Below are 14763 nucleotides of genomic sequence, written 5' to 3' on the forward strand. Positions count from 1 at the left end.
AAGATTTATTAGTAATATTAAGATAAAAAATCATATGTATGTAACTTCATACCAAGAGCTATGATGCATTGGTCAGCGTATATGTCTAAATTTAGCTATAACTTTTGTAGTTTTAAGACTACAAGTTCATATAAGATTTTATTTGTTTAATAGGTTATTTAATTTTTGTATGAACAACACATAGGTATTGCTAAGAAGGAGGAAAGGCTGATAACCTGAATTTACAATAAAATTATTAAGATGCAAGTTATACTTTGCAAAAATAAAGCTATATAAATATATAATGTTATAAATATTAATACATACCGCTGCTTCATATATTTATGTGTGAATAATATATACGTATATATATTGTACATGCGTCAATTATGAAGCAACATTAAAATATGCATGTCACACTGTAGGAGGCTTGTTTATACCTTTGTTCTTTCAAATGTTGATTAAAAAATGTCACTATATATTACGTTTGCATTTTGCACAAAGCATTTATTTTATGGTACTAAACAATATGTTTCACATATTAATAATAAAAAAATCTTTTTTACTTTTCTACTTTTTACATAATACATAATAAAGTGAAAGAAATATTTACATACACATTAGTTTAATAGCTGTTTATATTTATTATATCTTTTCTTAATGATTGTGAACTTTGTCCATGTACAGTACCAGTTAGTATTGTTGTATTGTATTATGTCATTTTATACGTATAAATAAAAAACATTAAAATTTCTATAGAACAAAGGATAATCATAGACCGTCTACGTGCGAGTTGCATTTCGTCTTATGTGTCACATTTTGTTATACGCTGGCAGCTAATGAATTGTTCAAATTTTATAAAATATATTGATCGTAATCTCATTTTACTTTATAGTATTAGTTTATATTTCAAATATGCTCAACAAGTATATTAGTTCTTATCTTTTTATTTATGAGCAGTTTTAGAAATTTCGTAAATCGAGTTTTATATCTCGATATTATAAAAGGCAGTAAAATTATGTTGAAGAAGAAATTGATTTCCTACTTGTACCTTTTACATCATGTAATTCCATAATTTATATATTTGTTCTTATTGTATCTAACATTCCATGCTTATAATGACTAACAAATATGTATCATAAAAGCCTGTGTCATTTAAAACTTATTTATTCGTTTATTCGTATTATTATATTTATCGCAATTTTATATTAGCTCTGCTTGAAGAGGTTTTTCATTACATTCAATTCATGTGCTTCTTGTGTTTCAGTTGTTATTCACAAAGTTAAGCTATAAAGATAAGATACAAATCTTCAAGCAGTGTACAAATGTAGTTAATAGTATTTTGTACTTTAATACTTCTGTGGTTCATTTAGTGATAACACGATGATTATAATATTATATACTTAATATTATAGCTATATAATATAATTATATAATAGTATTTTATGTGTAAGAACGTCATAACTGTTTAACTATGCACGTTTTGTTATTATTAAATTGTATTATTGTTTGACATGCATGAATTTCAATGTACTTTATTTTAGTTATAAAAATGTTATGTTAATGCACATATAATATAAATGTCGCCTTAGTGCTAGAAAGTTGTACAAAATAATTGTAATTAGTTTGCCTCCAGCTTTTTAAGATAATTTGCCATACACTTTTTTTCAGCGCGATTTGATCATAGATTTTATTTTTATCTCATACACGACTTTCCAGCATGCAGGCAATAATTAATGGTTCATATAGAAATTATTTAAAACATAATTATAAAAAAATTTAATGCAAATGAGAAATATACAATGAATTATAAATAATTTTCTAAAAAAAAAATATTAATAAACAAGAAGAATACCTCTCATCCAAAAAGTTTGTTTTCTTATATGCAGTATATTATGTCATTAATATGTTCCTAGATTCAAATAGGTGGCAATTTAACAATTTCACTGTTTAACAAAGGTTGTACACTAGGAAAGTTCTTAGTCTTAATTACATTACTCCAAAATGGTTTTGTGGTAACATGACCATTCCTCACAATATTTATACCTAATGTAATTATAAAAGTTGATTAAATATTGACATTTTTACATGTATTAAAAATTATTTAAATAGCTTTTTATATCAAGTTACCTATTTTCCATGATGGAAATATATATGATTGTGTTTTATTCATCGCAGATGCAGTAGACAATTTTGCATCAGGATGTTGAAATATCGCTCTGGATATTGATTCTTTTAATGAAGGCGGTAAATTTAGTGAACCTATAATATGAAGATATTCATTAAAAGTTTATATTTGTTATGAAAAAATTGTCAATAATCATACTTGTAATATCTTCATCTAGTGTGGTATTCAATAATTTCTTTGTGTGATAAAGATGTTTATTTATCTTAAATCTTTTCATGAAACATTTACATACATCTGTAACCATTTTTCCATCAAGAGTTTCTGTAAGTTAGCATTATTTAGAGAGCAAAATGTAAATGGTAAGAAGAAGAAATCCAAATAAACTAACATACTTATTGTGTCATTATTTGCGATAAGATTTTCTTTGCACCTATAATATTGAGTTACAGGATTGCCTTGTAAAGATAGATCTATTAAAGAAGTCAAAACACCTATACTTTCTGTTAAATCGTTGATATCATCAATAAAATTATTTGTGGCATCTAAAACTTCTAATTTATGCAATTCTTTAATGCTTTTTAAAGATGTCATTTTATTACCCGAAATGTTGAGTACTTTCAGACAAGCCTGAAAAATATTGCATAAGAAAGAATATAATTAAAAGGTAATAATCAATTCAAACTTACAGATAAAGTGAGTACACTCCGTGGATCAAAGCATAATGATTCTCCAACAGATAACTTTTGATTTTCTACTTGCAAAGTAGTTAAATTTTTTAAGCATTCAAGACCCTCTACTACCAGTATTTTATTATATCCTAAATAAAGTGTTTGCAATTTCTCAAGAAAATTTAAATTTTCTATTTTACTTATTGCGTTATGTTGCAAATATAAATGCGTTAAGTTAGATGCAAAGTGCAAATTTTCTATTTTCGAAATATTATTATTTTGTAAATATATTACTTTAAGATTTCTATAATTAACAAAATTACCCTAAAACAATATGATTATATGTATAGATTATACCTCGTTATTATTTTAACAAAATTAACTTACGATGCTACTGATAAACATATTGTTCATGCGTAAATGAGTTAGACTATATAATTCGTCCTTTTTTACTTTCTTGCTAAGAGATTTATTTAATTGCATTTGTGAACATTTTCTCTCGATATATTCGGCGGTTAATCTCACCATGATTGTTAATTTTATCAAATATAATAAGCGTAAATATATAAAAAATTGAGTGGTTTAGTCGTAATTGATCAAACATTTGTTGGAATGACGCGCCTTGTAAACGTGACATCTATATATTTCTTCATGAACTGACTACTCTTTTGGCGACACCTACAATCATTTTCAAACTAAGCTTTAAATGGTAGAAGATGAACTTGAATCTTTGATGAAGACACAGATGCATATGAAAATTACGACTTCTCTGGCCTTAAATGTTTGTATAAGTTGAAAATAATGCGATGATGGATGTGGATTTATTGAGACCAGGCACTGTGCCTATATCTCCTGATACAATTCTTTGGTTTGAATTTTTATTAAATCCATCTTTATTACAACAACATTTATCCAAACCTTCTCCCGGTAAATGACAATCTAACCTCAATTATTTGATGCAAATAGATTAAAGTAATTAATAAAATTATTATGCTAATCACACTGTCATAAAATTATTCTAGATCCTTCAGCGACGGATTTAATAATCAAGTTTATGACAATAAATTCAGAACAAAAGGAAAATGAAGTGAAAATTGTTGATACAGAAATGAATGATACAAAACCTAACACCGCAGTTAAATGGAGTCACAGAAATCTTGCTCTGAAAATTCTTTCTTTAAAAGTAGCAGCTCATTTAAAATGGGATTTGGATATATTAGAAAAAAAATTACCATTACCAATACAGTTAACGCTACTCCAAGACCTTCTTTATATAACATCAGATTTAACAGTTGAAATACCAACTATACCTGAATTTGTAATGCATCCAATTTCTGATCAACTACTATTTACAGTTGTTTTATACCACAGATGGCATATAAGAGCAATTCTTTATAGAGCCTTAAATAACAAACAGTCAAAGCAACAATTTCTTCATATGTAAGACTTTAAATATTCACGTGATTAATTGTAATATCTTGTGCATAACTTCTTTCTTAATTTACTATATATAACAGTCCAGGTATACAAGAATCAACCTATGTACCACCTGGGGTAATAGATGACATAATTAGAAAATTAGAAACTCAAGTATCTAATAGTATAACCGTCCTAAATAATGTTCTTGAAAGTAAAGATATAAATCCAAAAATGTTATCCTTTGATACTTTCCAAATGCTATCTGAAGATAGCACAGAAATTAAACAGAATTGGGAGAATATGTATTCTATAAATTTAGAAGAATTTAAATGTCAGGTATGACATGTTTATATGTTTACTATTGTTATGTAATATTTCTTGTATTTTACTGTTTATTGTAACATGTTTAGATACACTACGATTTGGCAAGATTTCATTTGTTAAAAGAAGAATATCAAGAAGCAAAGCGTCACATTATACAAGCCAAAGAATTATTTTACAATTTCGATAATTCAGAAGGGAAGTTATATTGTAAAGTTCAAAAAGAATATTTAGATGGTTGTTCCTTAGCATGTGAAGTACCTATAGAAGGAGTTACTTCCAGTCTTACCCAACAATTACAAGCATCAATTAAAGATCAATATACTGTATGTATCTGAACATAATATAAGAAATTGAATTCTATATAAGATGTTAATAATGGTTATTTGCTTCAGAATATATTGCAAATTCTACAAGCAGATAACATTACAAGAGAAATTCCTCAAGTTTATAGAGATAATTTGGAACTTGATGTGCAAGGAGGATCTGTTAATAGAAAAATTGTAGTTGCTCGCGATCTTTTGCTCCAAATTCAATGTTTAAATTTAGTTAGAAAAATTGTAGATGGTAGTATAATTCTTGGTGATTATATAACAGAAATACAAGCAGCTGGTAGCAAAGGAATGGATATATTTCTTTCGGTAAGGTAAATTCTCTATTGTTTTAAATTATTTGTTATTTTATTGTTCATATTACATGAAAACTTTTTTAGGCTCTTGGAAATGTTTTAGAACAAGCTACTGATACAGACAAAGAACGTATTTCTCGCTATCTTCTTTATTTCGTACATACCACTAATATTTATAGGTTTGCTTCTAAAATACTCAGTGATCCATTGTATATGACATTATTTAACGAGGAAGAATTAGAAGAAATCAGAAAATCAGCTATTGTTGAAGAACTTGAAATACCGGATTTATTATTGAAAAATGATTGGGGTATTCCGCTAATAACATATACTCGTCAGTATAAATATGTACATAAGTATTAATTATATAGCGTAAAATATTGGTCATTAAGTGTTATTGCAATAATAAATTATTTAAATTACAGAAAGCTCAAGGATAGAAATATTTGAATTAGAACAAAGATTAATACAGTCATATGATACTAATGAAATTCACGAAATATTGATACATTTAGATGGTAAACATCGAATGAAACCATTATGGAATGTAAATAGTTGTTGGGAACTACCTATACCATTACAAAGTGTTGTAATGTCTCTTCCCAGAGGATTCCTTCAAGATTATTCATATGTATTGTTAGCGAAAAGTAGGGAATTAGTAATGTCTAAAGATTTTGAAGGGGCAATTGAGATATTAAATGTATTGGAGAAAGAAGTACAGCAACATTCACAAAGTGGAAACACATTAATATTTAAATTGTGTAAATTAGTAAACTGGGAATGCCTTCTTGTAGAAATTTGGAGATGTCTTCACTTATGGCCGGCAACGGGTATATGTATGTACATTTGATTTCATAATCTATTATGATTTAGATAATTAAACAAAAATTTTGTAGGTGATACGCAAAGTTTAGTCACAAGATGTAAACAATGTCTTGGAGCATTACAAGCAACAGATCAAGTTATACCAAGACAAGAAATTATTGAATATTGCACTGTTTTTCTTTTAAATATGACTGAGTGGGATTATTTAACAAGTTTAGAGAAACGTTGGAGTTACTCAGAGTTTGCAGCAGCCATCAGTAGCGTTTGTCAAGATATTGTTAAATACAAAGGTGGAAGGAAATTTCCAAGAGAAGCGTGGGATATGGGTTAGTTTTCAGAACTCCAAATAAAAATTTCTGCGTTAAAATATAATATGAAATTATATTTTTAGTATTGACTGCCTTTGGACCGAGTAGAGATCAACCACAGAAACGAAGCAACAGTGGTAATAGTGGAACAAGTACTGGTAGTGCTTCAAGAGATGTTATTGCTAGCATTGGAGGTACACTTAATAGATTACGCGAACCTATGGTTCTTACTGTCGTTATTTCATTATTAGCACGTTTGCGAAATGTTTTACGTGATGAATCTGGTCTTGAATTACATACACAATATCTTCCTCTTTGGCCTGCTGGTGTACCGAAGTAAGTTTTCACATAACACAAAATGTATAATGTTCTATAATAATACATAAATGTAATTTTGCAGCGCTAATTCCTATAATATTAGAAGTATTGGAGAATTGCTGTTTCAATTATTAACACAAGCTTTGAAATATTATCCAAGTAATGTTCCTTGGTTGAGATTGATGGGAGACCTTAATTTTGGTATGTATGAAAAAAAAAAAAGATTAATTTCGAAACTAAATAAAACATAATATTTTTAGTTTTAGGATACTATGAAAGTGCAATAAAATATTATTTAGAAGCTATTATGGTAGCCAGTGATTTGTTCAGTCAACCAGTACCAAGATCGCAGATTGATGATCTCGTTTATAGGCGTATGATTAAATGTTGTGCTCATTTACAATGTTATACTCAAGCTGCTGTACTATGTCAATTTTTGGAGGAAGTAGATTATACTTTAGCTTTTAAAATGGCAGCCAGCGATCAAAAAAGTTGCGCACCAGCAGATGCTATGGACGCGTACTATCATTGTATTTGGGATACTACAATACTTGAGTATCTCATTCATTTACATACAAAACGTGGTGAACATCATAGAAAACAATTAGCGGTTAGTAATTATATATAATTCATTTTAAATATGTACATATATTTATATTTAATTATATTTTAAGATTAAGGTAATTGGTTTATTGGAATTGAATTCAAATAATAATGAAGAAATACAAAGGGAAGCAGCGAACATTCGGAAAGCAAAATTTTTAAGAGCATTAGCAAAACAGTATGTCTATTAATAAAAATGTGTATAAAATTTTATATGATTATATAATAACTTTATACAATTTAAATATAACGATTTTTATATTTATAGTCTGAATTGATAATTAAAACAATCAAATCTCCCTCCTTTACCGCGTTCAATTCGTACCAATCACAGCTTTTTGTTTTTTACTCTAATCGATCTAATGAAACACGGGATTGATAGAATTATTTTATTACATGAAATATTTTGTTAAATTAACATCATGAAAAAATATTTTTTAAAATATGAGTGATTTTTTGTTTATTATAATAAAGAGTTTTTAACACTTTATAGCATATCATCTTTTTCATATGAGTCATCTACGATCAGCCCTTATCGTTGAATACATTGTCGTTGCGTAGTGCGATGAGTGCATATTATTGCTGTACGTAAACGTATACATAAATTATGTTTATACGTTGGAAATGAAGTGTGCAAAAAGAGTTAGTTTCGGATGAAAGATTATAATAAATAGAGCAATTTAATAAATTGTAGGTGACGTGCATAACATTGTTAAAACACAATTCTCATAGAACTGCCTTCGTAAACAAGGCGCCATGATGTTCTTGCAACGCCATAATACTGTTATACGACGTTTCGTTCTTTCTATGATAAATATTTATAATTAAAACTGCATATAAGATACGAACGAAATCAGTTACTTTTTGTGTACTTTTCTACATCGTAATAATCTTTGGCTATCTGATTTTGGTGAGTACGTGTAAAAGTTAGTGAGTTCTTTCTAAAATTCTGAAAGTTCTCGGTACTATTGCTTATTGCAAATACCCTCATTCTACCACGAAAAGGAGTGAAAAAGATAGAGATTGGAAGACAGAGAAAAGTCGTAGTGGAAGGGAAAAAGAGAGAGAAATATTATGTACGCTACGAGTGGCTGTACTGTATTACAAGAAAATTTGCTCAGATATTTATCGTGTTCGTAGAATTGTTGTCATTAAGAATACGATAAACTCAAGGTGAAAATCGATAAATTCATAGATATTTTTATTTGATTGTGATGGCGAGAGGTTGGCGTCAAGAATGTAGTAACAGGAGTGGGAGATTGTAGTAAAAACAATGCTGGATCGCTAAGCAAGTTCTGCGTGAGTATATATATATATGTAATTTATTATTAGTTATTTTATATTTTTTTGATGCACATTCTTTATATTTGCGATATTTAATATCATATTATTTCGTTTTATATTTTGTGTGTTCTGTATATCAGATTCCTTACATATCTAACCTCACATCTAACGTAATATTTATTTTTTCATTTAACCAGCGTTAACATTTCTTTAGTATGAATTAAGTGGACCTTAAAAATGCCACAATATCTTCCTGATATACAGAATATTAATTTAAAAAATAAAATGTATTGGAGAAAAATACTTCTATAAACGACATCAGAAAATTTTGAATAAATATGAAAATTAATAAAATGATATTAAATTACAGGTTGCTACAAAACGGAAACTATAGAAAATTCATACATATAGTTTACATATTACAGTATTTTTAACATGGACGATGAAGAAGGATCATCAAGTTCTGGACCTATGTCTTCATTGAACAGTTTGTTTTCATTTACTAGTCCTGCTGTAAAAAAGTTACTTGGCTGGAAACAGGGTGATGAAGAAGAAAAATGGGCAGAAAAAGCAGTTGATTCATTAGTAAAAAAATTAAAAAAACGGAAGGGTGCAATAGAAGAATTAGAACGTGCTTTGAGCTGCCCAGGCACACCTAGTAAATGTGTAACAATTCCAAGAAGTTTAGATGGTAGATTGCAAGTTTCACATCGTAAAGGTTTGCCACATGTAATTTATTGTAGAGTATGGAGATGGCCAGATTTGCAGTCACATCATGAATTAAAACCATTAGAGTTATGTCAGTACCCTTTTTCTGCTAAACAAAAAGAAGTTTGCATCAATCCTTACCACTATAAAAGAGTGGAGAGTCCAGTGCTCCCACCTGTATTAGTTCCTAGACATTCAGAATATGCTCCTGGACATTCATTGTTACCATTTCAACAAATAGCAGAACCAACAATGCCGCATAATGTGTCCTACTCCTCTAGTGGATTTAATGCTGGATCTACTGGTGGTGTAAATCCAACATCGCCTATGTCTTCTGTTGGATCTGTTCCCAGTCCAGGAAGCACAACATCACCAAATCCACAAAGTCCATATGGTACTAATGGGCTACCAGAAACTCCTCCTCCAGCATATTCTCCACCTGAAGATGGTTCACAACCTGGACAATCACCACCACCTGATCCAGTAGCAATGGATACAAGTGGATCAGCTGAAGTAGCTCCAGTATGTTATCAGGAACCACCTTATTGGGCCTCCATTGCATATTACGAATTAAATTGTAGAGTGGGTGAAGTTTTTCATTGTCATTCTCACTCTGTTATTGTGGATGGTTTTACAAATCCAAGCAACAATTCTGATCGTTTTTGCCTTGGTCAATTGTCCAATGTAAATCGTAATTCTACTATTGAAAATACAAGAAGACATATAGGCAAAGGAGTACATTTATATTATGTAGGTGGTGAAGTTTATGCAGAATGTCTCTCTGACTCTGCTATATTTGTACAATCTAGAAATTGTAATCATCATCATGGATTTCATCCTAGTACTGTTTGTAAGATTCCACCAGGATGTTCACTGAAAATATTTAATAATCAAGAGTTTGCCCAGTTACTTTCACAAAGTGTTAATCATGGTTTTGAAGCAGTTTATGAATTAACAAAGATGTGCACTATAAGGTAAAATGTAGGATTTAAAAATTAATGTTAAGTAGCGTAAGTAGCAATATGTAAGTTGCAATAAATATATATTTGTTGCAGAATGTCATTCGTTAAAGGGTGGGGTGCTGAGTATCACAGACAAGATGTTACATCTACTCCTTGTTGGATTGAAGCACATTTACATGGACCCTTACAGTGGTTAGATAAAGTGTTAACACAAATGGGCTCTCCTCATAATGCTATAAGTTCTGTATCATAATTTGTGCATCAAATTTAATAGCAAAGGGAGAAAATAGTGAACTGTAGGAAAATCTGATGATTCAAGAACAGTTTTTAATATTATCATATAATATTTTAACTAGTTATTGTAAGAGATTTATGAAAGTATCCGAGAAAGTGGTAAATGAAAAACTGCCTAATGAGATTTTTCTCATGTGAGTAAACTGAAGCTAATATGATTATGAAAATAAAGGGTTACGAAAGTTCGTAATTATTGAAAATGATCCTTATTAACACGTTGACTGCCACGACACCCGTATTCGGGTGTCAGCAAAGTTTCTGGTCTGGCCGCGTAACACATATTCGGGTGTCGTTTATTTGACTATTTGCGAAGGATCGTCGTAGGTATTTGAGAAGATATTCGATAATAATAAAACTATTGAATTGTTATAAAAGTAATACGAAAATGGTTTATTAAAAAAATTATTTAGAATGTAAAACTTTAAAGTATTCTATACATAGCTGAGGTTGGTCGGGACAATTTGGACAATAAGTTGTTGTTTTCTTTAAATTTTTGTGTCTGTTCTGTCCATTTGATGTCTTTTATTTGCATAACATATTTTATTTGTATGCGCGTCTAATGTTTCTTCCGGAATCATTTTTCCGAACGACGATATTATGCTGATTCCATCGAAGACAAGGATTTTTTGTATTTTCAGACAACCCTAATAATTTTTCAGCTAATAACTCTCTAAATATTCTAATATTTATATCCTTTGTTACAATTTTGTAAACCGTCAAAGCGTTTTCAATAGAAATTCCCAGAAAAAGTTGGACGCCAAGTTTTCTGTACCATTTGATTTCTTTTCTAATTTTGGTGGTATAAGAAACCATTTGGCCGGAATAATCTATACCACACTTTCCTTCATTATATTCAACAACAGCTAGTGGTCTGAATATTGCGAACAAACGAAACGAGAGATCATTCTTGAGACCACCACTTGAGCGACTCGCATTACTAAAATATCGATGGGAGTATCTAGCAGAGAACGCTTGGTACTGCAGCACGCATGGCCTGACGGAGATTTTCTTGAAAACACGCGTGGCAGTCAACGTGTTAAAGAAATTTCGGAGATTACAGTGTACACGTAAAAGCTGTACAATTTTTTGGCTGTTAAATAGGAGAATTATAGCAGAAAAAATATGTGTTATATATGAAGAATCATATTTTTCAAATATATTCAATTACACTTATATATAATACGTTATTTTATATGGAAAATTGTTATGAAAATATGACCTAATGCTATATCACGAATGCTTCATTAAATTGTTTCAAGACTTATACTGAAATCTACATATGCGTAGTTAAAGAGCAAATCAACCGTAATTAAACAAAAGACGATTACTGAATAATAATATACGAGAATGATTCAGAATTACATCAAATAACATTTTAACATTTATAGTTTTGAATACAATATGCATGCTTCTGAAGCATTTGATTTATGCCTAAACAAATCTTAGAATATTTAAATTTATTACTATTAAGATTATAATCTAAGTGTAATTAATTTCAATTCTACTAATTGTAATACAATTAATATTTTAATATAAACATCAGATGCTGATCTCACGTTAACATTTGAAAGTTAACTGTATCTGATGACATATTGGAATATTAACTTTGATAATGCATATAAAAATATTTTTTGCGCAACGTTTCCTAATATTCGAGAAATGTAAGCCTTTGGATGTAGCCTTATAAGAAATTAATGTGACAACTAACATAAAGTCATCTACTTACTTGTCGAATTGAGAGTAATATAAGACTTATGTGTTAGCTTTGCACTTTTCAGAAGTGTTTACAAATTTCAGGCTTTGACAGAAGTTTATGTACATATAAAAAGTATACTATTATATGATGTTATATGCAATTCAAATAATTGGCATTACATTCGATACAAACCATATGAAAATTCTGTGAATTGAATTCTGAAAAGTGCCAAAAGTGTATGTATATAATGCCTTTCATTTAAATCATGTCGAAAACTATTTTTGTTGATCATTAATAGAAAACTTAAGCCAATGGAGAAAGATTTACTTAGAAAATATTTGGTTACAAAAGATATTGCTTGTTTTATATATTTTACTGAATGACATGCAAATTTTATAAGAACATTATAATAGTGAGCATAAGAATTATATATCACATACACATCCAATAATAAGCTGGGAAGGTCATATGAATACTTAGTTGAGATTAAATAAAATTAAATCAATGGAAAGCGTTATGCATTGAAATTTCATTACAATCAACACTCATGTCTGTGTCTTTACATATTTATAACAGAACATTAGCTTCATGATGTAGACATTTATTGTATACATTGATTTTCATCTTAATTTTACATTAAGGTACGCAAGTATTACTGAAGAAGCACAAATCTCAACTTAATGTTACTATTGGAAATACTTATAATGTATATTCGAATGATCTTCTGGCTTGCTGATAAACTTATGATTATAATTCAAATTATTTTTATGTATATCTTATGAATATTTCAATTGTAAGTGAATGAAGAAAGTATACGGATCATATAACTTTAACGGAGAGTACTTGAGAATTGGAACAGAAGTCACTGCCGCTTGCTGTTACTTATTTGTCGATGTACCTAGCTGTGATTGTTTGCTACCAAATTTAGCAAATTACGTATGGGTGATCAACGATGGTAAAAGTATTTGCTTTATTGAATCAATGAAGATGAAGATATGTATTTGAATTTAAAAGCATAATCGTACAAGGAAATATGACAATAACGCCTTAAAAAAAATACGACGAATAAAAATATTCAATCAAAGGAACATTTATCGTACCACTTACTGTTTTTTCGTGATCACCTGTAATACCTATTTAGTTGAAAAAAAGAAAGATAATAATAATAAGAGAAAAGTATTTTTCATTGAAACGACGCTGTAATTGGTATAGATAATGTCTTAAAATAATGTAAACCTGTAACAGAAAGTGAATTAATGTTTTAGGTATATCGAGCTTGTAGCACTCGTAATGAGCACAATGCTTTATCGCAATATGTATGTATGAATAGCTACATATGTAATAACTATATTTAGAGCTTCTATTCTTTGTTGGTATCGTTTTCAATTTTTTTACTGTTAATTGATGCACCATATATTGCAAATCTCATTTCCAAATCACCTGACATTGCTTTCTAATTCCTAAGTTTTACAAAACTGGATAAGAGCTTAATGAGTATTGCAACAAAATTATCATGCTACAATTTATATACTTAATTATGTGCCGCCCAAGTTGTGCCTTGGATAACTTCTACACAATATATTTCAAATAAATATACAAATATGAAATGAAAATTTGCTACAATGTGTAGTGAAACAAATATATTGTTTGTCAAATAGTGCTTACATATATTTTGATCGTATATTATGTGCAAAGTCCACTGCCTATAATGAGATTCCTAAATGCATAAAGATATACTTAAAGATATAATAGTTTTATAGAAAGAAATGTATATAGATTATCATGATTGGTGATTTGGAAAAGATTTGTGATTATTTTAGATGTCAGTCAGTGTAAATAAATTCTTTTAGCTGTAAAAAAACATTTACAAAATCCATTCCACATTTATCATGTAGATCCGATAGCTACGGGCTTTCTCTTTAATATTTTCTTTACGTCTTTTAGAGTGTCGGTATCATTGTATATTATTCTAGACGATGATCGTGATAATAAAAAATACAGCCATTTATCATAATCGAAAGTACGATATCAAATAAATTCTGTTGCAGAATCATAAAGAGTATCAACAGAAATATCGATCAGATATAGCTAAACATGATTAAAGCTGCATAAATTTCTTTATCCTTGAAACTGATATCATTCGCACATATAGAAATCTTCATACTTTCGATGATGTAACAGCAGATGCTGATTTGTTGTAGCAATCAACATTACGATATCGTACAGCTCTGCTATCGTTATTAAAATTATGAAATTCTTCAAGAGAGACTTCGTACATATTAGAATATTATCAGAAAAAATGTACTCTTGTTTTCTCTGTTAATCTTTCGAAACAAAGTCAGACTTCGTTCGACGATTCAAAAATTTTCATTTGTGCTACTGTATCTGCATTTCTGGTAATTACTGTGTTGTGCAGTTACCGAGTATAAATAAAAGATGTTTCCTATCTGTGTATCTATATGCAACGAAAACACGGTAGTTTTATTAATCTTATAATCGATCAACACAATCCGTAATACCCTGTATTATTCCCCAAATTTTCTTATACGACGCTGTATTTTTGTATATTATAATTTTATAAAGATTGAAACATTTGTAAATGATAACTATTAAATTAAATAT

The 14763-nt window shown here is 29.1% G+C and overlaps 2 protein-coding genes across 2 annotated transcripts; one reads left to right on the forward strand and one right to left on the reverse strand.

The window, feature by feature from the left end:
* Positions 1–1803: 1803 nt before the first annotated feature.
* LOC139990331 (uncharacterized) lies at positions 1804–3432 on the reverse strand. The gene is made up of 6 exons (XM_072009504.1): positions 3163–3432; positions 2794–3099; positions 2500–2734; positions 2306–2428; positions 2110–2241; positions 1804–2025 (listed from the first exon to the last, which is right to left on the reverse strand). Exons 1-6 carry the CDS (start codon positions 3301–3303, stop codon positions 1898–1900), a joined length of 1065 nt encoding a protein of 354 aa, XP_071865605.1. The 5' UTR covers positions 3304–3432; the 3' UTR covers positions 1804–1897.
* Positions 3433–3566: 134 nt separating this feature from the next.
* Positions 3567–14612, forward strand: Ints8 (integrator complex subunit 8). The gene is made up of 14 exons (XM_072008172.1): positions 3567–3702; positions 3798–4215; positions 4293–4530; positions 4605–4841; positions 4911–5156; positions 5228–5477; positions 5569–5979; positions 6040–6294; positions 6360–6612; positions 6677–6795; positions 6855–7204; positions 7269–7385; positions 8893–10163; positions 10245–14612. The coding sequence occupies exons 1-14, from the start codon at positions 3582–3584 to the stop codon at positions 10402–10404; spliced, it is 4446 nt and encodes a 1481-aa protein (XP_071864273.1). The 5' UTR covers positions 3567–3581; the 3' UTR covers positions 10405–14612.
* The last annotated feature ends 151 nt before the right edge of the window (positions 14613–14763 follow it).

This window comes from Bombus fervidus, chromosome 8 (assembly GCF_041682495.2).
Source record: "Bombus fervidus isolate BK054 chromosome 8, iyBomFerv1, whole genome shotgun sequence".
Classification (NCBI taxonomy): Eukaryota; Metazoa; Arthropoda; class Insecta; order Hymenoptera; family Apidae; genus Bombus; species Bombus fervidus.